This window comes from Natrix helvetica (genome assembly GCF_964273705.1).
Source record: "Natrix helvetica genome assembly, chromosome: 1".
Lineage (NCBI taxonomy): Eukaryota > Metazoa > Chordata > Lepidosauria > Squamata > Natricidae > Natrix > Natrix helvetica.
The window spans coordinates 308,748,767-308,776,124 of record NC_138548.1 but is presented as its reverse complement, the minus strand read 5'-3'; the positions used below and the strand labels follow the sequence as shown (position 1 = coordinate 308,776,124).

General features: G+C 36.2%; 1 protein-coding gene and 1 long non-coding RNA gene across 4 annotated transcripts in view; one reads left to right on the top strand and one right to left on the bottom strand.

Annotated features, from left to right (window-relative positions):
- LOC309383355 overlaps positions 1-5,955 on the top strand; it is a 39,446-nt gene extending 33,491 nt beyond the window's left edge. The window contains exons 2-3 of the long non-coding RNA XR_014173828.1: positions 4,685-4,930; positions 5,910-5,955. This is a non-coding gene — a long non-coding RNA (uncharacterized lncRNA). The remainder of the gene's footprint in view (positions 1-4,684; positions 4,931-5,909) is intronic.
- Positions 1-27,358, bottom strand: part of CACNA2D3 (calcium voltage-gated channel auxiliary subunit alpha2delta 3) — a 631,895-nt gene that overhangs the window by 167,131 nt on the left and 437,406 nt on the right. For 2 of the 3 annotated variants that reach the window (XM_081935818.1, XM_081935819.1), the window contains exon 14: positions 10,368-10,385. The exons of the other annotated variant lie outside the window; for it this stretch is intronic. In XM_081935818.1, the coding sequence (XP_081791944.1) occupies positions 10,368-10,385 (18 nt within the window). The remainder of the gene's footprint in view (positions 1-10,367; positions 10,386-27,358) is intronic. 3 annotated transcript variants of the gene reach the window in all.

Sequence of the window (27,358 nt, the reverse complement as noted above, 5' to 3'; positions counted from 1 at the left end):
ATTTTTATTTTGAGGTCTTCTACATTCCAACCTCAAATGGAAGGATGTGTGTTTGTCCTTTGAAATGCAAGAATAATTAGATTAAACGTACTAACAAAGTCCAGATTCTTCCACCCTATTGCTTTGATTTTAAAGGCAAACATATTGCTGCTTCATCTTAAGTGCTTTCATGAAAGGGTATTTTCTTACATTTCATGAGGCGCTTCCATTTCCATGTGTAAATGGTGCACGTAAAACATTTAAGGAGACAGAAAGAGATAATGATTTTGGGGGCGGAAAGCATTTTATATGCTGTATTATTACATTCCTTTTCTCTATGTGTGGGTGTACGCACGCATGTGTATTAATGTAGAATCACCTAAACAGTTACAACACACACACACACACACACACACACACACACTTTAAAAGATAAAATTCATATTTAAATAATAATAAAACTTTTCCGTTTCATAAGATTCCAGGGTTAAGTTCTTTGTTCCCTTCCTTGCTGCATTCTTCCTCCCTCTCTTCTGGAGCTAGGATTCGGTGGAGAGGAAAAGAGATCTTGAATGTTGAGAATTTTCCTCAAAATGGAGTAAAGATTTAGCACTAAGGTTCTAAAACCCTGGTAGTACCTTCTCGAAACTTATCAATTAATGTCCCACATACTCATCCTTGGAGATGCAATTGTCTTTGGTACCTGGACTTCTCCTTGGGACATCTTCCCTAATTGCTCACTTCTCTTTCCCCTCTGAAAGTGGTGGAATGTCAGGACTTGCTCTCCATCTCTTGGGAAATTGAAAGCAGGGATGGATCAAAGGGAGGCATATCTTGGCATTCACACACAGTCCCAAATCTGAAAGAAGCCTTACCCTTTAAGGGATATTGTCCACTTTTAGTGGGCAAAATATGATTGGCCTTCAGATGTGTCTACATCCATCCAAAAAAAGTTTGATATGTCTACGCCTACAAAAAAACTGTTTGGGCTTGTCCATAGCAGGAAAGCAACAATGCAGGGACAGGGATAGTGGACGAAAGGAAAAGGAGGGGGGTAACAGATGTGTCTATTATCTAGTGGCAGATTATGAGATCCAGTGATAGGATTTATTACCGTATATACTTGAGTATAAGCCGAATTTTTCAGCCCACTTTTTGGGCTGAAAAATCCACTTCGGCTTATACTCCAGTGAACAAAAAAAAAATGTGGCTCTTTAAACATTTTAATGCGGCTCTTCTGTGTGCCGGGCGCCCGCTTCCCTCCCTCCTCTTGGGCTTCGGAGGGAAGCTTCTGCATAACCCCGGCGAGTGACAAGTCTCCCAGGCTGTAATTTGCCGAGCTGTACGCGCGCGCCTGTTTTCCACGGCGTGGAGCAGCGGCGAGATTCTGGGCGGCGAGCGATGATTCCGGGGGCCATCAGTGGGTGGACAGGGTCCCCCCTCGCGTTCCTCATCTTCCCGGATGGCCCCTGGAATCATCACTCACCGCGCAGAATCTCGCCGCTGCTCCACGCCGTGGAAAACAGGCGCGTACGCACAGCTCGGCAAATTAAAGCCTGGGAGACTTGTTGTCACTCGCCTTTGCAGAAGCTTCCCTCCGAAGCGTTCCGAGGGAGGGCTGTAAACTTCCCTCCGAAGTCTTGGGATGTTCTGAGGAGCCCCCCAAGGCAAAACGCCGCTGCCAGGTAGTTAAAAGTACGTCTCTGATTCATCTCTGTCAGTCTCTCTCTGATTCCCTCTCTCTCTCCCTCTCTCTGTTCCTCTGTCTGTCTGTCTCACTCACACACACACACACTTTTAGCAATTTTATTGTTATCCACCTGTATTTTTATTTTTGAAATTTACCGTGAGCTGCTGCATTTCCCAGCCTCGGCTTATACTCGAGTCAATAACTTTTTCCAGTTTTTTGGGGTAAAATTAGGGGTCTCGGCTTATACTCGAGTCGGCTTATACTCAAGTATATACGGTATATGGATTTTCTCTATTGTATTGTTGGCTATTTTAATCTAAAGAGTGAGGTTTGTGCTACAGCTAAAATTTATGAATTCCCTAAGTGACAGGAATTTTCTTTAAGTTATAAACCTTCCTGGTTTCTTAATTTTTCTAATTAATCTTTACTTTTGAAACTAATTCCTGCCTATTTTCAATGTTTCCCATAAAATGTTCCATTTTTAAACCATTTCTTTATGTTTTTATACTTTTTAAACAGAATTCAGGTTTCCTTCAAGGAAGCTTTTTCTTGTCTAATTTGGGTCTTCATGGAACCTAATTGTATCCCTTACTTCCCCCACTAGTTTAGGACCTATTTGTAATCATTTCCCTGAGAAGAGTCACTTTCACTGTTTATGGAGATCCAATTTAGTATTCCTTCTCTGTTTCCTTTTCTCCCCCACTCCCAAATCAAGGTCTAAATTTCTTCCATGCTTTTGAAATTATTTTGTCTGAAATATATTTTAGGTATGTTCTCCTTGTCTTTGTTACTCATCAAAAATCTATTAGACCTTCAAAATTGTCATAAAAAAAACTTTTGTTATGCATGTCTGAGTTCAAGTACATTTAAGATTCCTCCAAAGTTGTCAGTTGGCTTATATTTCCATCTCCTGGTCAGTTTCTAGTTTTTACAATTTCCACAGTAATCTATTTAGCATTCTGGGTGTACATAATGATTGTATATATGACAATCATTGAAGTGTTACATAATCACAGGAGGCAAAGATGCGGAAAGGTTCCATTCCAACATCCGAAGCAGCATCATTAGAACCTGTGAATTAGGGACGCCACTAGAATGTTTACAGAATTTCCCAAGCAAACAATACTGGAATTGCTGAATAATTTGTAGGAGCTCTCCTTGTAAAACTACTCTGCTCCAATCTGCCTGAAATGTACCCTCTTGAAAGGAAAACAAAACTGTATCAAAAAGTATTTTACATTTCTAATTTAACAAAGAAACAAACCTGTAGACATCCCCTTCTTTTTGTATAAGATTAAAAGATTAAAAAAGCCAACACCAGAAAATCTGCACCTATGTTTCTGACATTTGGCAGGTTTTAAATCTTAAAATTTCTTCAGTGCTAGCAAACATTAGCCAATTCTATTCAAAATAATAATACAAAGAAAACTGAATGTGAAAGGCAAAACATTGGATTCCTGAAACTCATTTTGGATTCCGCCCCAAGTTTGATTAGGCAGCTTATAAATCTGTCCAAGTTAAATTAGCCTGCATTCTGAATTGCTTAATCAAACTTCAGATCTGACCTTGTGATGAAAACATTTTGTAATCAGTAACCTAAGAACCCATGAGCGAGACTTCAAGTACACCCTTGAAGTACTCCAGAATTTGCACTAGAGAGCTATTCCATGTGTAAACAAGCAGTGTCAACTTGCCAGGACTATGTTCTTTTACAGCAATGTGTCATTGGCCACTTGTTATTCGCCAACTAATTTCTGGACAAAAAAAGCCAGAATGGAAATACATTAGAAATAGGAACATTAAAAATTATTTTAAAATAGTAGAAGTAGTAATATACATACATACATACATACATACATACATACATACATACAGTTTTTATAGCTTCAAAGCACCAGAAAAATGTAATTAATCCAAACCAGTTACCTTTCTCATCATTCTTAGAAACTGACATCTTAGCAATGGGTAAAGTTTAGAGCTATCAAAATGGCTTCAGAGTAAATACCCATTGTTCCTAAGAATGGGCAATTCTGATCATACAGGTAGTCCTTAATTTATGATCATTATTTTGGCTGCCATTCAAAGTTATGACAGTGCTGAAAAAATAAACTTACAACCTACACCCAAAGATATGGCAATGCCAGTGCCCCCGTAGTCACATGATCAATATTCAGGTGCTTGGCAACCTTCCTGCACTTACAACTGGAGGGGCACTTCAACTCCCTCCACTTGACTTACTATCATAATTGGGACTGGGATTGCCATCATAAATCAGTGCAAGCATGAAGCATGATTCTGGGGCTGCTTGCTGCCCCATAGGGCAGGGTGCAGGGCAAAGGGTTGAGTTAGGATTATAGGTGGTTGGAGGGTTGGATACAGTTTGTTATTTTACTGAGGCTCAGGGCTGGTTAAGGCAAAAACCGGAATGGCTTGGATTGGAATGGGTAACTTATTAATAAGCTTTGAGTCTTGATTAGGAACCATAACAGTGAGTGCCAGGATTGCTGTTGCAAATCAGTGCAGTCACGTAATGTTTTGCTTTATGACCTGCAATGGCAATCCCAATCCCAATTGTGGTCATAAATTGAGTGCCACCTGCATAAAATGGGCTGGCTTCTGAATGAATCCAACATGGTTGTATTGATCCAAGGAATGTTCAGGGGGGAAGTCAGTGTTCTTAAATCATAAATTGTTCATTCAGTGTTCCAGGTCTTCATCTATACAGGTTGCAGTCAAATCAGAAACAGGAAGGCATAATGAAGATGCAGTTTTCCACAACATATTTTACCTTGAATATTCAAAGGAGGTTTTCATGTAACCGAGATATAAATAAGTGCCATTTTCAAAAGGAAAAAAAAATCATACACCAATCACTATATTGAAGCTTTTTTTTCCCTTTTGAACTTCATTTGATTCCATTTAGCTTCTTAGTTAACTTTAATAAAATCTCTAATGTTTCTCCCAGTGCAGTTTCATGACCAGATCAAGACTGTAAATTTTCCATTCTTTATATAGGTCAACACCTTGAAGAATTTAAAAAAAAGAAGTAAATGAAGCAAAGAATGATGAATGGTGGGCCTAGATTTTTCAAAGCAAAATTGCGTTAGGATAAAAGGACAGCCTGCTGTGCTCCAAGAAAAGAGAAAAGGAATTTCTGGAAACTTTAAATGAACAGTTATTGCCCAAGTCATGTTCTTAAAACATTTGAGAATGTTGGGGAAAAAACAATATTTTTTAACAGTACAGAATAATTTTCTTAAGGTAAGCTCTCTTTCATTAAAATGTGCAATAGATACAGTAGCCTCTCCGGTTTTACAGAGGATCAGCACAAAATACCTCACAATAGGAATAAGTTAACACATCTTGAGGCCCTCTGCTTCCACAAATCATGTAAAACAATACCTTAGTGGGCTATTATAGAGGAACACTTATGTCTGAGTGGCAGAAGAGAAATCAAACTCCACAAACAAATAAAATGATTTCTTTACTCTAAATAAATCATTTCTCCCTCCCCCAAGGAAACACCAAGGAAGAGACCATATATTTCATACGTTGCTAATTCCTTATTGCATTTTAAATTGACCTGGACATAATTCCTAATTTGGATGGTTCATTATTAATATAATAACCATTTTGAAATGTGCCATTTCACATGTTCCCTCTATTTAGAAATCCTGTGTGCAATGTTTTATTATATATTCTAAAGCCCATTTAAAGAAGAAATCTGGTGCCTGCTTTCTTTTGTATCTTTTGTACTACAAAAAAGATTGCTTATGCATTTTATGAACTATTTCTAAAATGAATCTATCTATCCATCCATCCGTCAGTCCGTCCATCCATTCATCCATTTCACTACACATGAAATAACAGGTAATTCTAAGATTTGAATCTGCCCCAAATTCATGAAAATGTTCTGAATAGTCATTAATAGTCATAATTTTAAAAAGTAACAATTGTACTGCTATTTCTTTAATTATGTTTAAATGATACCAGAATATTTACATGTCATGTATATGAAAAAGACCCACCGAGAGACTGGCAATCCATAAACAGTGACTGACATAATCATAAAGCTAGCTAAAGTGAAGATAAATTTGATACAGACTGACAAAGCTGACATATTATGCGAGGTTTTTTAGATGTTCTATTGACCAGTATATAAAATTGAATCATAAAGTTTCTTTGATCATTTATAACCAAAATTTGACTTATTCTTCCTTTCTTGGTTGATCACTAATAGGGAACGATCTCTGAATCAGGAGGAAACAGACAGATGTATAAAAGGAAGAGAGTTCTAGATTGCTGAAAACAACTTAATCCAATCCAGATGAAAATAATTGAATGTAAAAGATTCAACTGCCCTCCTAAGTAGTGATTTTTGTTCTGGAGTAGTGAATTTCTAATAAACTTTCAGATATGTAGCTGAGGATGTTTTTTGGATCTAGTTCTGTTATAAGATGAGCCGTGAAAGATAGTTTTAGTTGTATAATGACTGCTCCCAAACAAAGGCAACTATTTAACAATTTATGTTCTGAAAATTTTCCATCTGGAAGACTGGCATGCCATGTCAAGGAATATGTGGTTCTGCCTTTAAAAATCCCCCTTGAGTCCATAATATGGTTGCTAGCTGTTTGTTTTAATCATATTATATATACATATTTTGTCATCTGCACTAGCAGTTTGTCCATTTCCAAATGGATTTTATTTGAAATGCAGGTTTTCACCTGCAGAGCCATAAATGACTTGGAGACAGATGAAATAATGTCTCCTTCCATATTTATCAGCCTGTATTTTAAACTCAAGGTCATAATCTACAAGTGCCCTTGCAATAAACAAGTAAGGGAATAGCCACAGAAATGCTGACCATTTTAATTATGATTCAGTCTGCAGTAGATTGTCCCCAGTTGAATTAAACTGATGAATAAAGGATCCTACAATAAGTACCAATAAAAATCTTTGAGGATAGGCTACAATCTGAGTGCCCTCTCCCCACACACACAAAAAAAGGGGAAATCGTTTTAGTAGGATTGTGAAAACCGTTCAAAGGCAAAGGGACTGAACTGCTGCTTTGAATCAAATCTTTAGATCAAACAGCCGAATCAGTTGAATGCATTAAATCAAATCAGGTGGCTTGCAAGCAATTTCACGATTTAATGGACTTTTGTACATGTACACACATATTTTTCTTACCATTAATTCAAATAAAAAACTGTAGACTTGGCTCTTCAAATTGAATCAACCCTTTGAATCAATTCACTAATCACAATCAGATCCTGGGTGATTTGCACATTGCTAGTTTTCAGGATTTTCATAGCTTTACGGTTATTTTGCTGCAGGTTTTATATTTGATTTTATGATACAGTATTTTTAATTTGCCTTGCTTCCCTCTGAGAAGCAATAATATTTCATCATTGCAATGTATGTTCATGATATGTATGCAACTATATACATATCATATCCATAACTAAAGTTTAATATGGAAAATTTAAATATATTCTTCAGAATGAATACACAGCAATTAAGAAAATATAAGTTATTTAAAACCACTGTTCTCTTTCATTGTAAGTCTGATAATTTCAGTGACTATGGCTAATAGTAATAGAAAAAGAATACTGCTTCTTGCAATAATAACTACTTATATGCAAAATGAATCACAACATGGCTGGCTGGAGAATTCTGGGAGCTGAAATCTACGTAGCTTAAAGTTGCCAAGATTGAGAAACACTGCTATATAGATTCAAATAAAATACAGCACATATTCAGCCACCATATGGGAAAACATGCACTTGTGTTGACTCAGTCATTCATAAAGAATGCATCAACCTGTGCAGTGAACTTCTTCAAAATGCCAGATGGATTTGAAAGCCTCTCATCAAGGTCCACTTCGTTGGGAAAAAATCTGAATGTTATATTTGTAAGATTAAAAATGAAGAAAATGCCTTCTTATCCAACCAACCATTTCCACTCAGGGTTTTGTATCATGTTCATCACAGCTACCCAACAGTTACTTTTCCTTGGAAATAGATTGCATGGTGACAATGTAGCTCAATCAAATCTTTCTTTCTGAGGACTGTAACTCTTGATCCAAAGAAGCTGTTCATCTTGCCCACACTAATTGTGAAATTCAATAGTACTAGATTAATCCTAGCAAGGTTTTTATTTTAGTGTTCAAAGAATATTTATAGGAATTTTGCATTGAATGGCTCTATTGTCAGAGATATATCGGAATGGACAAAGCCCATGGTAAAGGCCATGGAAGTTCGATGCAGTTCTAAGTAGTATGCATAGAAATATATTCTTAATTAAGAAATATATTTCTGCGAATGCACTGAGGAAATATTAGTGCTTTCAAAAATGTGCATATATTAATACTAAGAACTCATTTTGTTTGCTTAGTTAATGCAGAGAAGGAAGCCTCTGACCCTTCAAATATGGTTCCATTAAATCTTCTAGTAACAGCCCTGATGAGAGCTTTGGGGAGCTGAAATTCATTAGTATCTGGAGGGTCACAAATTATCTGCTCTTGAATGTAGCATAGGGAAGAGTGGCAGCTAGCTTAAGGATGATTAAAATCAATATTATATTTTAAGCCCAAGGAATATGCTGAAAATTAAAAACGACTGCTACAAAATCCCAAAAAATAATACTATGGAAAATAATTGACAAAAAATCTTTAGAAGTGTAAAAGACTGTAGCAAGTCCAAGAAAAGAAACCGGACTGATGAGGCAAACATATTAGACCTTGTAGTCCCTTAATATTTTGTGATATTGCAAAAAAAGCCCATGCTGCTGTAATTTATTTCATTTTTCATACTGCCCTTTGTTTTCTTCTTAACAAAAGTGAGGAATATCCCTGCCTACAAATTGTACTCAGTGATTTGGAGATAATTTCACAAAATGAAGGCATAGTTATATTTCCACAATATTTTGCAAAAGAGATCATATCTATCCTTAAAACATATTTCAGTTTTTCTAGTGGTGAGGCTGGCATTTAGCTGGATCATTAAAGAACTGAACATAAGGGATGCAAGTAGGAAATAGCTGTCTCTCTTTGCTTTTAGAATTCTAAGTCAGAATTCCTGAAATTGTGATAGTATGCTTAAAAACTATAAAACTCTTGTGCAAATATTACAACGGACAATGTTGCATCTATCATATGTAGTAAGATATAATACCACAAGAAGTTTAGGAACGTTATCCTCCAAGTCTACCACAATAGCTATTTCAAAATTGTGATCACGAAAGACATCTTACTTGCAACATGAAACAGAATATTTAGCAAACTCTTCCTTTGTCACTATTCAGTTTCATAGCAAATGACTTAGTGAGGCTAGTTTAAAAGTTGATCATAATTTTCAAGAGACTGAGATTTTTTAAAACAAAAGGATAAGATGCTGAATAATTCTCTGTAACAGGGTTTTTTCATTAAAATTTGCTCAGCCATGGCTGTTTCCTCTGTAAAAAAGTAGACATTTTCTTTTTTGTACAATGAGAAGAATAGTCAGAAACTATTTGTAAGAAAAACAGCCAGTAAAGAAAATATTAACCATTATTAAATACAATTCCCATCAAATTAAGGCTCTTCCCTAACTATAAATGCTTTAAAGAATAATGATACCCAGATAAAACCATTCTTGCTTCTGTTTAGGTTAAACATAAAAAATGTTACTCTAAATCTATTCATCCAGACAGTGTGTGTGTGTGTGTGTGTGTGTGTGTGTGTGTGTGTGTGTGTGTTTTATTGTCCACATTTATGGAAAGGAGATAGCAAGATCAGGAGAGAAGAATGGGTGGGGTGAGAGGCTATAGTTCAAAAATAGAGAAAAAAGAAACCAAGCTAGCCACATAGATTGGAAGGCCTTCAGACTCCTACAACTGAACTCAGATCCTTCAAGAATAAGTTTAAAAATAGAGATTACTGTATTACCGTATTAGTGGAGATCCTTGGAAGCTACAAATGGTGTCCCTAATTATATGTTGGCATTCCACTTCAAGGCATTTGTTGTTATACTTTTATCTCAATTACATTTGTAAATTATACATGAAATTGCAATGGGCACCAAGTGATACAGTATGTTGTAGCAGCCGCCATTATTATTTGTGAGATCATGAAATGCTATGAGGTAGCTCTGGAACAGACCATATCAAAGCAGAAGCTGTACACTAATAATACCAGCACATTGCATGGAAACTTTTCTGCACAACATGTATGTTAGATGCACTCAAAGGCTTTTGAGAAGACAATACAATGGGGACCAGTGAAAGAATGTAGTTGGGTATATAGTTCATTTGTTTCCCTAGAATAAATACCTTTGAATGACTTCTCTGTAAAATTAAAGCTACCAGTCTATAGAGATTCTGTAGAGATTCTCAGTCATCCAGGTCATGGTTGTCCCAAAGATTAAGGCTATCCATTTTTTTCTAAGTCAAAACAAAATGCATCCTTTATTTGCACAAAGCAGTAGTCCACCCTGTCTCCATTTGGTTTAAATTACTCTCATGTTGTGTCTCAATTGTAACTCAGTGGGTGATATGCCTATACATAGACTCCTACTCTAATTCAAACAATGTCATGCTCTCCAGTTTATTAGTGGTGACATTGTTAAGCATTTCACTGATCATCATTGTAAAGTAATTTCATGATGTAGAAGCGTGAGGAGTTGGTGATTTCTTCAAGTATTGACTGAAAATAGTTTACCTTTTGAGCCTGAGGAAGCTGGGGAAGGAGGGAACAAGAACAGAATAGAAGAGGCCATCATTATATAATGAATATAATATATTTAAGCCACTTTAGCTGCTTAGTTAAAAGAAAACACCAAGGTAATAATGAGAAAAGGAGCTAGCATGAGAAATAGTTCTACGTTAGATCAATGCATGACAGTGGGATTACAGGAAGTCAAGATGACTTTTGTCTGTGGCATACCAGTCATGCTGTTTGTGAAAATGCTTTCATGCTGTAAGGAAGAACTTTCCCCAAAGAATGGGAAATGTACATTCACACAAACAATCCGGTACAGATCCCCTGAAGCCAGCCTTTTATAAAATCCTTAGGAAAATTCATTCTGATCAATGTATCCTTTAGTTTGCTTAGGTAAAATGGTCTGTGATGTTTAAACACAAGTATGTGCTGCAAAGATGTGACACAAGAATGGTTTTGTCAGTGGAAGCTGTGGAAGCTTAACATCCTATTATATCTGACTGTTCTGTTGAAAGCACTGAATCCCTTTGAAACGTTCAACTTTGGCTAGATCATTTTGTTAGTATACATAATTGAAAAATGAATTCTTCCAGGCATTTTCATTGTATCAGGAACTCGAATTTTTTTTAAATGGAACATTAAGAGTACATACTTACTATTACCTAAAAAAAAGTCATATTAAATTTCATAATACCAATGAAAAATGGCATTTTTCTATCTTCAACGGAGTTTACTACATAAAGCAATGACTTTCTATTCCCTGCTCCCAGCTTGTTTTTCTTAGAACTCAGTTCCCAACCATGAAATAGCTGCTGTATCACATATAAAACAAGAAGAAATTTACAACATTGTATCGTATAATTTTATTGTGATCAATTACCAGTCACTAGAAGTATACAATTACCCAAAAGGAGAGGGGGGGAGGAGAAAGTATTGGACTTCTAAACTACATTGCAGTTATGAATTTTTGGGGGCAAAAATCCACTGCAATCTGTTATAGAGTAATAGCAGTATGTTTATGGAGATTCTCAATCATCCAGATCATGATTGTCACAAGGAGGCTTTCTGGTTTTTCTTTGAAGACGTTTTGCTTCTCATCCAAGAAGCTTCTTCAGCTCATTCTTTGAAACGTCTTCAAAGAAAAACCAGAATGTCTACCCTGTTTCTCCCAAAATAAGACCTCCCCGGATAATAAGCCCAATCGGGCTTTTGAGTGCATGCTCTAAAATAAGCCCACCCCTGAATATAAGCCCTCTCCAAAAATATTGCAACACAGCAGCCATGAGTTGACAATGCTCACTGCCTCCTCCACCACAAAAATAATAAGACCTCCCTGAAAATAAGACTAAGTGTTTATTTCGGGGGTCAAAAGAAAATAAGACCCTGTCTTATTTTTGGGGAAACACGGTAGTTGCCTCTTGAAAGAGCACTTTTGGAACAGTAATAGCAGCAGCAGCAGCAGCAGCAGCAGCAGCAGCAATAGTAGTTGTAGTAGTAGTAGTAGTAGTAGTAGTAGTAGTAGTAGTAGTAATAGTAATAGTAATAGTAATAGTAATAGTAGTAAATTTATTAAAACCTCATTTCAGAATAATATTATATGTGATATATTGTATGAAGCATAAAGGAACCACTCTCTCTTTTAAAACAGCCCATCCTCGGATATTTGGACTAACCTTTTTTCTAAGCTTTCAAAGACCTGTGAAAATTAGTCAAGGAGGAGTAAAGACCATCCTATTCCTGAAATATGGCACATCATATTGGGTGTTATTAACTATCATATAACTAGATTTAATTGCTAACTTTGTTGTAAGCTACTCAGTATATCAGAGTTTGCAGTAATATATAAAGCAAAATAAATGAAACCAAGTGAAATTTGGAGGTCTTTCTAGAGTTACAACTTTAATCTGAATTAAAAGCCATACAAGGCAATGTCTACAACTTCACCTTGGACTGAGACCTAGATAGTCTGACAATCTAAAATGTCTTTGTAATTTTAAAAGACAACAAAATAAGAATAGCCATTTGAAAACTAGTATAAAGAAATAAATTTGCCTTTCCTCCTATACAATCAGCTTCAGAGTACCTAAATTAGCCAGTAATATGGATGGTCACATCATAAAAGTACAGGACTGCACTTGCTTGATATCTGCCTATGTCATAATACATGTACAAAAATGCTGCTCCTTGGATACTTTGTAGAAATATGACAATAGTATAGTTTGGAATCCAAGATGGCGGATTCCTTCCTTAATCCTGGACTAAAAAGCCATAATAGAAAAGAATCAGTTTTCTTAGTGAAGGATATCAAGGGGAAAACTTTTGAGTGCTCACCAACTTTAAAGCTCAACTAGCAGCATGCTGTAAGACTCAATCACATATCTTTTCTATTTCACAGGATTTAAGTCCCTCTGCACAATAGATTTACATCCTGATTTCCTTGCCAATGATACTAGTAACAAAACCAAACAAGATTTAAGCCATCAATTTGTCAAAATATTTTAGTAGATGAATCCTGACAAAAACCGGGGGCAAATTAGTTCCCATTGAGATGTGCAGCAGTGAAGACCCAAGATTTTCCTTGAAAAGGTATTCTGAAATATTCAACTTCCAAATCTGGCCACAAAGTCTCCTCTTGGGGTTTGGAAACAGCAATTTCAGCTTTTGTACACATTTTATGTTCAATTCATATTCATATGGATATGAATTCATATCCAATGCTTGAAGGAAAAGGGAAGAAATATAAATGCTCCTGTTTGCTAGACATTCATTAAGGGTGCCTATTTCAGCACATATGGAAATTAATTGAATTTGACTCAGTTTTTCATTTGAGAACATGAAGTTCTCTGCCGTTATTTTGCACTTCAGCTCCTAGAATTCACAAGCAACACAGACATTCTGGAAGCTCTATAAATTGTAACAAGAATTTAGTCTTTCAATACTTGGATGCAAAAAAGAAAACCTGTAAAGATTTTGTCAGTCCTTAGAGATAATCTAGGTGTCAGGCCTGTAGTTATGTTTCTTTTAGGATCTTTGGCCTGCCACACTTTCTATTAATTTTCCTATGCTGTTTCATTAGTGTAGTAGTTGGGAGGGGGGAATAGAAAGGAGTAGGATTGTGGAATGTTTTGTTGTCATTCTTTTTAGAAGCTCAGGGTCATCTTTTGTCTCCGCACCTCGACGCCTGACCAGAAGCAGAGGGGTGTAGATGCCAGCGTGGAAGATGATGATTGGAACAGGTGATGGATTATGGGGTGTGGGGATTGACCATGAACTTTCAACTGGGTGGAATTCCAGGAAGAAGATCAGAGTTGGAATTCCACAGACGTGCTAACTTGCCTGTATGAGTAAATTGGAACTTTAAGGATGATTCTGCCTTGGTCTCTGGTTGATTTCATACATGGTATTTAGAACACTGACATTAGGTTGGGAAACAGAATCACAAGGTTGATTTTGGAGCAATGGTGTTGACAGCATCATCCTTGGCCACTTGAAAATACAAGGACTTCAATTCCATGAACACTGGAAGTTGACGCCCATAGGTCTTAAATCATATCTATCATCTATCTATCTATCTATCTATCTATCTATCTATCTATCTATCTATCTATCTATCTATCATCTATCTATCTAATTTCATATTTCTTAACTGCCCATCTTTCTCAGATAGGGGCTCTGGGCAATGTACAACATAACCTGTTACTGTTCAAGTTCATCTCTATGACTCTCTATAGCTTTCAATATCACCAGAGAATTCAGTGACGTGCAGTCAGGCGAGGCAGGAGAGGCAGAGCCTCACCGCTCTCATCATGAAAAGAAAAAAAAAAATCTCCCCTTTTCTCTTTCATCTCTTTGTTGCGCGTGCAAGCAAAATACCCCAGGATCACAGTGGTGGGGACAGCAACTCCTTCCGCTGCGCTGCGGAGAAGAGCCACAGGAAGGAGGGGAATGGGACCACGTGTGCAGGAGGCAGCCCTTCATGTTAGCTCAGGAAGCAGGGGAATGGGATGTGTGCAGAAGGCTCCTCAGCGCCAGCCTCAGATCAGTGCGAGCCATGGTCCCCTTCCCCTGCAAACGTGGTCCCATTCCCAGGATATTTAATCCTTCCTGAGCCAATATGAAGGGGACTGCGGCTGCTGCGCTGATCTGAGGCTGGTGCTGAGGAGCCTCCAGCACACGTGGTCCCATTCACCTTCTTCCTGAGCCAATATGAAGGGCTTCCTCCTGCACATGTGGTCCCATTCCCCTCCTTCCTGTGGCTCTTCTCTGCAGCACAGTGGAAGGCGTTGCTGTCCCTGCCACCGTGATCCTGGGGTATTTTGCTTGCACGCTTGCAAAGATCAAAGTTGTCACAGTCCTCCCTTCATGATGATAATTTGATGACGTCACCAGCCTCACCAGCCATAAACCTCACCGCACGTCACTGCCAGACATTCATTAGGATTTATTGTTTTCCTCTTTATTACTACTACCTACTCTACCAGATGAAAAAAAGGATATGCACATCTCCCTACATGCCTTTATTAGAAATGAAATATATTTTATTGAGTTGAGTGGGCTTTTATTTTGTTTTAAAAGTAAGGGTTATTTACAACAGTAGTAATTGCAGTAAATAAACACATAAAACAATATGAATAGGAATAGCAGTAAAGACTTGTTTACTGCTTTATATTTAATGCTTTACAGCACCCTCTGACTAGTGACTTACAGTGTAAGTATATTGCCCCCAACTATCTGGCTCATTTTATCAATCCTGGAAAGATGGAGGGGTGAGTTCACTTTGAGTCCCATCAGGATCAAACTCCAGGCTGTGGGCAGAGTTAGCCTGCAAGACTGCATTCCAATCACTGCGCCATCAGGGCTCATATATTCATTATTTAGTCTTGAAATACTGTTACAGGAAAAAAACTGTCATATCAAATGTCATCATAATGACTATATGTACAATTGGTGATATCATACAAATGTTTTTACATCCTGTTACAGTGCTGATTAATTCATCAGCTGTCATCATGGCTTGGCTTGGCAGGATATAAGTAGCTGCAAATTAAATAATCAAAGCTGTAAATGACCTATTTCCTCTTTCCTTTCTATGTAATGAAAATTACTTTTCATATTTTTACAGAGGCCAAAGTATTTTAAGTCATCTATTTCTTTGTCTGCATCATTTTTAACTCAGATTTTATTATCTTACATAAAGAATATTCTGCAGTTCACATTAACATAATGTCACTCAGGTTATTTCTCCATCTGTTAAAATAATTGTTTTAAAATAATTTCTTTGGTAATTACCATTATTAAGCTACATAAATAGTCACCAAAAGTGATTTATAGGGCTGAAGCTAAAGAATATCTTGCAAGTTACATAGTGTTCAATAAGATATGTTGAGAACTGTATTTGGGAATAATCCCCCTCCCTCCCCCAAATAATTGCAAGATAAACACTTTTGCAAAACTGTGAATACTGAACTGGAAATTAAGTACTGGAGAATTAAAATGAACTCAGAGATATTATCATAGAAAGTTCTTTTTCATGAATAGAAATTCCATAAGGGCTGCACCTATACAACAGGGGTGTCAAACTCATGTATCACACCAATGTCTTGTGATGTATCGGGACTTTTTTTCACTAAATCAGGTGTGGGCATGGCCAGCACATGACCCAACTGACCTGCAGGCCAGGAGTTTGACAGTAATGCTATACAATAGAACCTCTGGTCATAAACACTTCTCACCATTGGTCGTCACGATGTAAAAAAGATGTGGAGACTCCAGAAAGAGTGTAGAAAAGAGCAACAAAAATGATTAGGGGACTGGAGGCTAAAACATATGAAGAATGATTGCAGGAACTGGGTATGTCTAGTTTAATGAAATGAAGGACTAGGGGAGACATGATAGTAGTGTTCCAATATCTCAATGCCACAAAGAAGAGGGAGTCAAACTATTCTCCAAAGCACCTGACGGCAGAACAAGAAGCAATGGGTGGAAACTAATTAAGGAGAGAAGCAACTTAGAACTAAGGAGGAATTTCCTGAGAGTTAGAACAATTAATCAGTGGAACAGCTTGCCTCCAGAAGTTGTGAATGCCCCAACACTGGAAGTCTTTAAGAAGATGTTGGATAGTCATTTGTCTGAAATGGTATAGGGTTTCCTGCCTAGGCAGGGGGTTGGACTAGAAGACCTCCAAGGTCCCTTCCAACTCTTGTATTGTATTGTATTGTATTATAAATTGGGTTCTGACCAAAAAATTCACAATTCCCCCCACCATGATTGATTTCCCCTTCTATGCCATTTTTTTAAAGGGCCAAATTTCCAAAATTAGGTTCGGGTCACAACCAAATCGGTTTGCGACCAAAGCTTTTTATTAAGTGATGTTTATTTCTGTATATATAGCTTCCTGTAACAAAGGATCTCAGAGTAGTAAAGAGAGTAGTAAAATACATTCCAAAAGAAGAAAATAATTTAGCTCAGAGTTGAATTGTGGAATCCTTGATGCTCTAAGTTTTGCGGTTAGCTTGCAAATGTTTTGTTACTTACCTAGGTAATATCATCAGGGATAGCAGTGAGAAGATACTAAAAACGTTTAACTATTTGCTATCATTTCGTGATTACCCAGAATTTTGAAGAGCAGTATATGGTGTACCTGATTTTCAGTTACAGGTTACAATACTGATTCCTTAAATATGATGAATTTTATCTATAGATGAAAGGAGCATTATAAGGGAAGGTCTTAAGTTCCTAAGGACTGTTGTATTAATAGAAAGTGTAACTTGATGTTTGAGAATCAAGATAGTGATTCAATCAGTAACCCAGGCTATTGCATAGCTAGTGAAAATAACTATCATTAAATTTAATGTGGCAGTGGTTTGTTTGTACCAAAGAACTTGTTTGGCACAGAATTATATGGGGAACCAGAATAGCTTTATAAATCTTGGGAAAGACTTCATGGCATTATTCCATGCCCAACATTATGGCAAACATAATAATTATTTTCAAAGGAATTTTGCAAAGTCTCCTGGGATTTATATCTTGCCATTATCCAGAAGCAGCACATGAAGAGTGCCACACACCAAATGTTTGCCATTCACGTTTTTTCACTTTATTTTCTATGACAACCCATATATTTAACTTGTAGTGTAGCATGACAACCAATGTTTTTTTCAGAAAAACAGTTCTCAATTGTCAACGTGTTTGAGCTTATGATCAAATTACATTGTAGTCATGCAGGAAAATTTGTTATTATGGACACATACCCTGCTTAGCAAGGCTATACTTAGCAATAAAGGAGAATATTTGTAGCTCAGGGTTGAAATGAAGAATCCTTGATGCTCTCTGAGTTTGGTTGTTTTCTTACAGACATTTCATTCATGCTACCACTGATGATGTTACGTGGTTAGGGTAATGAAACATCTGGAAGAAAATAACCAAGCTGAGAGAGCACCACGGATCCCTTAAGACTATTGTATACCATGTAAATTAAACAAGTCTTAGCCAGATTTCGTCACTATTTTTAACATCACTGTATTTTACCTACTTTAATTATCAAAGATTAGAAGTATCAGAACTGTTAGATATTTGCAACTGTTATAATGGTTTCCACCAAGGTCCTCTGTTCCGGCAGGAACAGAGATTCAATCTCATTGGTCGAAGGGTCTGACAGCTCCCTATAAAAGGGCTGCTGTCATACTGAACCTTCGCTGGATTGTACATAGTTGTTACAATAAAGTTACAATAAAGAGCTGTTGTTGCCTAAGCCTGAGTGTGCCTTTCCCTTACCCAATCCAACAAGAACTAAATATTTAAACAGGTTGCTGTAACATTTTACCTTATAGAAGTATTGAAAACTCAGCTGTTATTCCCAACAACGTAACAACATACTAGTTGAGTAAACAACAGAATTATTTTCTAACCACAATATTACTTCTACTCTTCAACTTTAACTTAATTGTTAATCTGAAGTGCATTTCTTTCATATAACAATTTCCGTGTGGGAGCCTAAGCATATTTACCAAGGGAAAATTTCAACATTTTTTATTGATTGAATGATTGACTTCATCACTAAACTTATATAGTTTATTAAACTTTCATAGATAACTCTGGGTGGTGAACAAAAATTAAAGTAAAAGGGTTTTTTTGTTTTGTTTTTGTTTTTCAATGTAGTCGTTTTTGCAAATGAAAGTTTCAATCTAGGCCTCTCTTAAAGGGATCCAGCAGAACTCAAGCCACTTCTGCCTTGTTTGCTGCAATTAGATCCTCCATCCCTCCTCCTCCCTAGAAGACTTCCATCCTGATGGCAAATTTACACAGGCAGAAATGTACCCAAGTTGCAATTCAGAGGTGGTATTCTACTGGTTTGGACCGGCTCGCCCAAACTGATAGTGATGACCCACCCACCTGCCCGCCCTGGCTCTATTTTGTCCTATTTAGGGACATTTTTCGAGGAAAGTGAATGCACGGAAGGCCAGGGGCACACGTTTGCGAACTGGTAGGGAAAGTAAGTGAAAAACACCCCTGATGCAATTGCCCTTCTCTCATCTGGTTCCCCTCCTACCTCCTTCTAGCAGGAGACAGAGCACTGGATTTACCGACATCCTGTTTGGTACAGATGTGAAAAAAATCTTGGAGGAGGAGGAGGATTATTACAGTGCTAGAAACTGTATTTTAAAACAAATTAGCCCATATGCTTTTGAGTTTGTGCTAAAAGAAAACACCATGAATGCAATAGTTCAATAATTTTGTACTATTTAAGCAGCAAAATAATGTCATCAAACTCAAATAATTAGTTGGTTAGCTGAGCAGCTTTATTTCAGTGAATTAAAATGAGACTTCAGAATCTGAGAGCCTTTGTATCATTATGTTTAATGAGGCTTCACCTTTTAATGAAGCACTTCAACCTTTATAAATTTTATCCAGCCTGCTGGTGTTCCCTTTCTATCTCTTTTCCACCCCTGTCCTGCTGGAATTTTTAGCTGCAGTAATTTAGCATAATGAAAATGTATTTCTCTTTTCACATTCACAAATGAAGTTTCAAATTTATTTGACTAACTTGCAGCACACATCACTCCACAGAAAGCAACTGGACTCTCAGTCTGAAATTAAATGCATCATAACCAGAGGGGGGTTTCACATAATTTACCACCAGTTCACCTCCCACCAAAACTGTCAGCATGCCTGCGTGCATGCTTCATGTGCATGCACCTTCCATGCATGCACTTTGCTCGCACGCCCAGCTCACACGAATGCACACGTCTTACAAAACGTTGCTAAATAGGATGGCATAGAGCCGGGATGGGTGGGCGGTCACCACTAACCCTAAACCGCAGGTCGCCACTACCGGTTCACCTGAACCAGTCCGAACTGCCTGAATACCACCACTGGTCATAACAATAATCCCCTGTAGCTGCATATTTTCACACTATTCACATGAAGCTTGCATGCAAAAGTGGTCAGCTACCTAACCAATATCTTGCCAGATTAAAAAAAATGAAACTCAATTTAAAAACAATTCATACCTGGGATGATGTTGCTACAAGACCTTGGGTTAGTTCTAGGCTTTGCATCTCAAGATTTGAGCTAACTATAGTTTAAAGTAGCAGAGTGATCCCACTGTCACATATCTTTCCTTAGAAACTGTTATACCTCATTTATCAAATATAAAGCCTCCCTTGTCACCAATGTTTGTCTAGATCATATTTTGAGTTACTTCTCATATCAACATAATTTTCAGTTATGAGAACATCAAGCAGATTTAGCTTAGCCTATCATCACAAATAAGTGAAGTTTCCAGTCAAAAAACTGGGAGGAAATTGACTAGATTTATAGGTCTGTAAACTGTCTATAAAAGAATCATTTGGAAACAGAGGTCTCATTGGAATTCTCATACTGCAACCATATATTTATTTTAATAAATGTTAATCAGAGCTATTAGAAGTTCACTTTTTGGGTTAACTATTTTCAATCTAGACAGGTCACAAATATATCCTCAAAACCAGAGAATTACTGAATGACATCAGAGCATCAACCCAACATGGAAACTGGAAAACATTTAATGATTTAATACAATAGAATAACCTGAAACCCCTGAATTTTGCTTGGCCCTCACTTTACTGTCTTTAAGAATGAAGACTTGAGTCTTCCCCAGCTCGTACATCAGCATGTTGTAGTTATATAAATTGTGTGTCTGGTCTTTAACACAGTACATTGTATTTTAGTAGTTTATCATTTTGTTCTATATCTAATGTTAGGTGTCGAAGTTGCTTGTTGAATGGGCAGCCATATACATTGAACATATCAACCAACCACCAAACAAATAAGAACAATGGCTAATAAAGTGAATCAATCTGCATGTTTCAGAATCTAAAAGTAGGCTAATTACAACCATTTGGAATAATTATAGCACCAACCAACAAAATCCCTACGAAGTGTATTAAATAACTCTGAGGATTTTGTACTCAAGGAAGATAAGAGAATGAGTCTTTTACAAAATAAAGTACCTGGACTGTAAATACACTACATAGGACATGTGACTTAAAACATACATACAAAACAGTTTACTCAGCATATATATGAGTACCAACTGATTGTTAGAAAACATATTTAAACTTATTTTTTTTCATCCTCAGATAAGACCAATCATGGTTTCAGTTCGGAAGATGTTGAAATTCTAAGTGGGGCCAAAATCAAATAATATATGCTAATGCCTAGAACGGCAACATGGTAGCTTAATGGCTAAGATGCTGGGCTTGTTGATTAGAAAGCCAGCAACCTGGGTTCAAAACCTGAGCATCATGCAATGGGGTGAGCTTTCATCTTCGCGAGTTCCTGCCCGCCTAGAAGTTCAAATGCAAGCAAATATGAGTAGATGATGGGGAGGTAACAATTCCCTGCAACATCGTATTGGCCAGCACTGGCTCCATGGCCGTGAAATGACTAAACACTGCCCCTTATAGTCAGCAATGACTAGTGGAGTAAAATCCACAGTGATTCCTTTCTTTAATACTTAGATACTTGGCATGTTGGCAAAATTAGCATTTAGTAGACAAAGATACTTTTGAATGGTTCATTGAAAAGAACTAGCCAAATGTCTAGTAAGGGGGAGGGGAATGCAGATCTCAAAAACATCTGTCTTTATCGCACATTAACCAACATCCAGATGAAAAGGAGATGGAACAACACCAATATAACAACAAAATTGATAATAGTATTCCAATCATAAAAGAAATAAGATCCAACAGCCCACCTAATCATGTATAAGATTCCACAAAGTCAAATATATTCCACAACTAAATGACCAACTTCTTCAAGATCACAGGACTGAAGATGTTACCTAGGCAGCTGATAAAATATCTGCAAATGAAAAATCAAGTTTATATAATTCCTTCAACCCAAGATTTTAATATTTCTACATGGTGCCAAATGTTTCCACAATCTATCATTTTTGCATAGGATTTACAATGATTCTATGTCGAATAAAATTTGTACCTAGGCTTGTATCACAATACAGATATTTTCTGAATCATGGAATATGACTTTGACACACTGAAGAGAATACTTGTTTGAAATTTAAACTTTGTACTGTTTGTTATTCATTTTACTGTTCTTTTCCTCCCTTCATGGTATGATTATGTAAAAAACTGTATTTTCTCTTACTTTTTTGTGAACATTGGTATTGTCTGGACTGTAAGAAAAATATATGTTTATATAAAGATAGTGTCTTTCTTGAAGAGGGGCAATTGGCTTAAGAAGGAAGAGAGAAACAAGGATTAATAAGTAGAACTGAGACCAGTTAAATGTACTAATCGCAAAATGGTCCAATAATTTCTCTTCTTTACCATACTTTTAGCTCCACGGAATAGCTCATAAAACATATATCACCTTATTTCATTTCTTCACTAGATACTGAAGAATGCCAATCAGACTTTCCCTTGGAGATATTTGGAATTTAACTGGCCTCTCAACCAGCCTACTTTAGTTCTCCATCCAAGTGGCATGGGGTTGATTATATTAACCCAAATTTCACTATCTTTTATGAAACTTTCACACGTTGTAACATCTTGAAAGTGAAATAATTTAGCAATCATTTGGACTTAATGCCTAATTACATCCAACTCCAATTTACACATTTTTGTTCTTCTACAATGAACTACCCAACTTACAGGTATCTATGTGGCTTTTATTCCTGGTTAGTGCCCTTACTCTTGAGGCAGTTATTGGCCTCACTACAAAATGTTTGCTAAAAAATAGTATACTTTTACTTACTGCCGGCTTTAATGATTTTTAGTGAGCCTTTTATGAAGATTGATGGGGAGGTGAAATGCAACAACAACAGAGCCATATTATAGTGACAGGAATTGGCTGGCATGAGAAACAAAGTTTCTTAATTACATCCTTGTACAAAATAAAACCCCAATATACACAAATGCCCTATATATTTAAAAGTTCAATTAATTTCCACTATATAATTCAAATGTAGAAATTTGCAGCAAATTGGGAAATAAAATATTAGGAATGGAAGGAAAGAACAAAATAAGAGGATGACCAACAGGAAGATGGATGGACTCCATTACAGTGGCAATGAAGGAAGCATTGGAAGAACTAACGGACCACATTAAGGAGAGATCATCATGGAAAAAAAATCTATTTATATGTTCACTAAGAGTCAACACCAACTTATGACAATCAGTCAAACAATCAATAAAAAGAAAAATTTATTGAAGTCTTATGAAATGAAGTACTCGTGATTTGATGCTATTTGGAGATAGATTGAGGAGAAGCAAGATATGAATGGAGCAGGGGCTCTTGGCAACAATATGAACCACATGGGAAACTTAGTGAAGTTTCTTCTGTTTATAGGCTATTAGTTCTTGATGTCTATTAGCAGGTATACCTTCCCAAAATTTGCTTTAACTGAAAGCTTTTAATCCTTTTCATCTAAAGGCCCAAACCTGCTGTCTGCTTTCCGTGTTGGAAAAGAAGACAAAATAACAGCTATATCTTCCTTACTTGTAGAGAAAAAAAAATAGAAAAAAGTATAGGTGTATATATTAACAAGGCCCATCTCCTAATAAATAGAAATAGACAACCAAAAAATAAATATTTCCTTTGGAAGCAACCTATAGGTTTTTTTTTTAATGAAACATTCTACAGAGTAGGACGGAGGTTTATTTTTTACTTTAATTCTCCAAGTTCATGGTTTTCTTTTAATAGTACACATTCTTCTAAATTTGTAAGCCCCCCAAAGACCTTTTAGAGTTAGGAAGCCTCTATATCGAATAAACAAATAATAAAGCATTTAAGATAACACAATTAAAAGCAACTCAATATTGTAGTTCAAAAGTAAGTTATTAATTGAAGACATGGAGCAGAAAGTGAAGAACTGAAGAAGAAATAGCAGTTGAAAGAGTGAATGATGTAATCTGAAATGGGCATGAAGATTGGTTTTTTTATTGTTAGCATAGTGCTGAACATGTCTGACAATACTTGTTAACATATTTGTGTACCCAAAGGTCTTTTATGACCATACTTTATATGGACTTGAAGGAGTATGGCTTAAAAAACTAGACTGGAACTGAAATTAAAGTATCAGCTGAAAAAAAGAAATGTTGGGATCACTACCGCAGTTTGAAACATTTTTAATCTGATCAGTGGAAGTGTCCTACTCTTACACACTTTTAAGTAGAAGTGACCCACATCTTTCTTTTGCAAACTTACATTCAGATATAAGATCTGAAGAGATGGTAGATATGAAAAGTAGACAATATACAGCAGACAAAATAAATTTACACATGATGGCATTGAGTTTGAGGCGACCGCAAAGAATTTATATGGCTATCTTCCAAAATACATCTGCATTTTCTATTTGTGTTTGCAGTTTTATGTTCTACTTATTTCTCAGAAGATCTATTGTGTCTAATATTACTGACATGATAATTGTATCATTAATTTGTTAATCGTGTGAGCAATAGATGCTATATAAATTATTGGTCAATAAGATGGAAGTCAACACATTAAAGTTATAGCTTACAAAGACCTGAGGCATTTATAGTACTAAGCTGAAAGAAAACTCAATGGCTTTGCAAGCAAGCATATACACTTGTTCTTTTCCATGCAGAAAAAAATATATTATAAATGTATATTTACTAATGCCTTGGTAAGGCCACACTTGGAATACTGCATTCAGTTCTGGTCGCCACGATGTAAAAAAGATGTGGAGACTCTAGAAAGAGTGCAGAGAAGAGCAACAAAGATGATTAGGGGACTGGAGACTAAAACATATGAAGAACGGTTGCAGGAACTGGGTATGTTTAGCTTAAGAGAAAGAAGGACTAGGGGAGACATGATAGCATTATTCCAATATTTCAGAGGTTGCCACAAAGAAGAGGGAGTCAAACTATTCTCCAAAGCACCTGAGGGTAGAACAAGAAGCAATGGGTGGAAACTAATCAAGGAGAGAAGCAACTTAGAACTGAGGAGAAATTTCCTGACAGTGAGAACAATTAATCAGTGGAACAGCTTGCCTCCAGAAGTTGTGAATGCCCCAACACTGGAAGTCTTTAAGAAGATGTTGGATAGCTATTTGTCTGAAACGGTATAGGGTTTCCTGCTTAGGCAGGGGGTTGGACTAGAAGACCTCCAAGGTCCCTTCCAACTCTACTATTGTATTGTATTGTATTGTATTGTATTGAATACTAGAGAAAAAGAGAGGGAGAGAAACCCATTAGGAATGTTTACATTTTAATGTGATTTCATTTTTAAACAAGAATTATATAAATATTTATTTTAAAAATATGAGAACTTGTTTGATCTAACTTAAATGTATATTAAAAATTCAGGAATATCTTCCTTTAATTAATTTTTTGCCTTTTGATTTTTGAAATTGTGTCATGATAAACACAGATAGTTTCTATAATAAAGGCAGAGAAATCTAAAGCATTTTTCATCTTCTCAGAGAAAGGTGTTATATACCAATATAAACTAAGATATTTTCTAACCTGCCATATCTCTGAAGATAGGCATGCATAGAACAGAGGTCCTAATGGAATAATCTGTAAAAGTGAGAACTCAACAAAAAGCTTGTTTCCTTAAATTTATGTATGTAGAAAATATGCAGTAGAGTAGATTGCTTTATAGAGTCAAAACATTTGAGAGCCAATAAACATTACTTTAAAATATTCAGTCCAATGCTGTTTATTCTTTCCAATTCTATGAAATATAGGAAATAAATTATATACAGGGGCAGGAATCTGTAAGTCAATAGGATCATTCTCATAAATAATCCAGAAAAATAATTCATTGCATCACTGCAGGACAGCAGCTCAGAATGCAGATAAGTTCCTCCATGCTAGGCCTCATTTTGTTTCCCTCCTGATCACATGACCTAGAATGGATATACCATTGATAGGGCTAAAAAGTACTCAGGATCCATGCTCTGCATACTTTCCCTAGCCTTGTTTAATAAAATGACTTCATTAAAAGACAACTAAAGCATAGAAAAGATTGGAACAATCCAGAAAATCATTGCACTCTTCAATGTTTCCAGTAATAGAAGATATTCACTTACATCAAAATAATCTTTTAAAGTCAGAGATTATTTAAAATATTAGTTTGTGGCAGGCTTCAATATAAAGAAAATGAAGCCATTATGGGGCTTTCAAGCTTTTTTTTTATTAAAAAATTGTGCTAATAACATATGGATAGTTGTGACTTCTTTCATTTCTACATATGGCTGAATAATGTGGAAAGGTGAGAATTTGAGAGCTGATTCCAGAAATATAAATATCATTAGGAGGAATACATATACAGACTACATTTATTAACAAATGTGGATATACGTATCTTTTAAGTGTACCTGTAGGTTTGAGTTTCTTCACTTCGCTGATTTTGATGACACAATTAGATCTAGTGCCCCATATGATATATAAGTTATAAATAGAGTACACACAAAAAGAGACAGACTTTAAAGTGTGAATGGCAAAAAAGATAAGGATTATTTGAAAGAATCAAATTTCACAATCAAATGTAATACTCAGCATGTTATAATTAAGGGCATTTGTATTTCAAAAGACATTAATCTGAAATCTACCAGTTCTCTTAACATTCAACTATTTTGATTTATATGTGGAAAACATGCTGTGGAGTTAAAAGAATGTAACTTCTAATCCATTTATTTAGATATTCATCACTATTGCCATTTATTTCTTTTTATAACCTGTTCAAAGAGTAACATAAGAGGAAAACAAAACTGCCCTATGAACAAAAGGAGTGCTCTTCAAACCTAATTCCTGTTCCTATGTGATAACTTTAAAATCTTAAAACCAAAAGCTGACTGGTCTTTAGGCATAACAGCATCCCAGCATGTTACATTGTTCTACAGAAAAAAGGTATATAATCAAAACTAACATCCCTTCGTATTTCAGCTGTGGTTTTTGAGATAAAACAGCTATCTTCCAGTTTCCTTGTCACCATAGGAGGTAAAGTGGCTAATTTTCTTAATCTCCTTGGCTGCATTTTAAATTCTAATATGAGCCTGCAAGTTAAATAACAATTAGAACTCAATTTAACATGGAGATGAATGTATCTGAAGTTCAGTAGCAATGGAGTAAAAAAACAACTAATGGATTAAAAAAACTAATGCATTCTAGAGGAAAAAAATAAAAATGAGGAAAGGCTCCAATATTTTTTTTAAATCACAGTACATGAACAGCAACAACAAGTGATAATTAGAATAGTCATTTGTTTCAATAGAACAAAAGTACTGTAATATTTATAGTCTGTGCCAGAATTATAATGACTCTAGGGCTAGATGTGAAGTATCACAGCATGTTCCACATGTTTTTAACACTGTTTCTAAAAGCTCTAGAGGCTATTAAATTTAATGAACCCATCTGCTATGAAATAGGGGTCCAACATAATAAGTTTTCTCAGTGCTATATAATGCAGATGGCACTCCACAATGTAAAAGCTTAGATAGATTTTTGTAATGGTCCCCTTTAGGT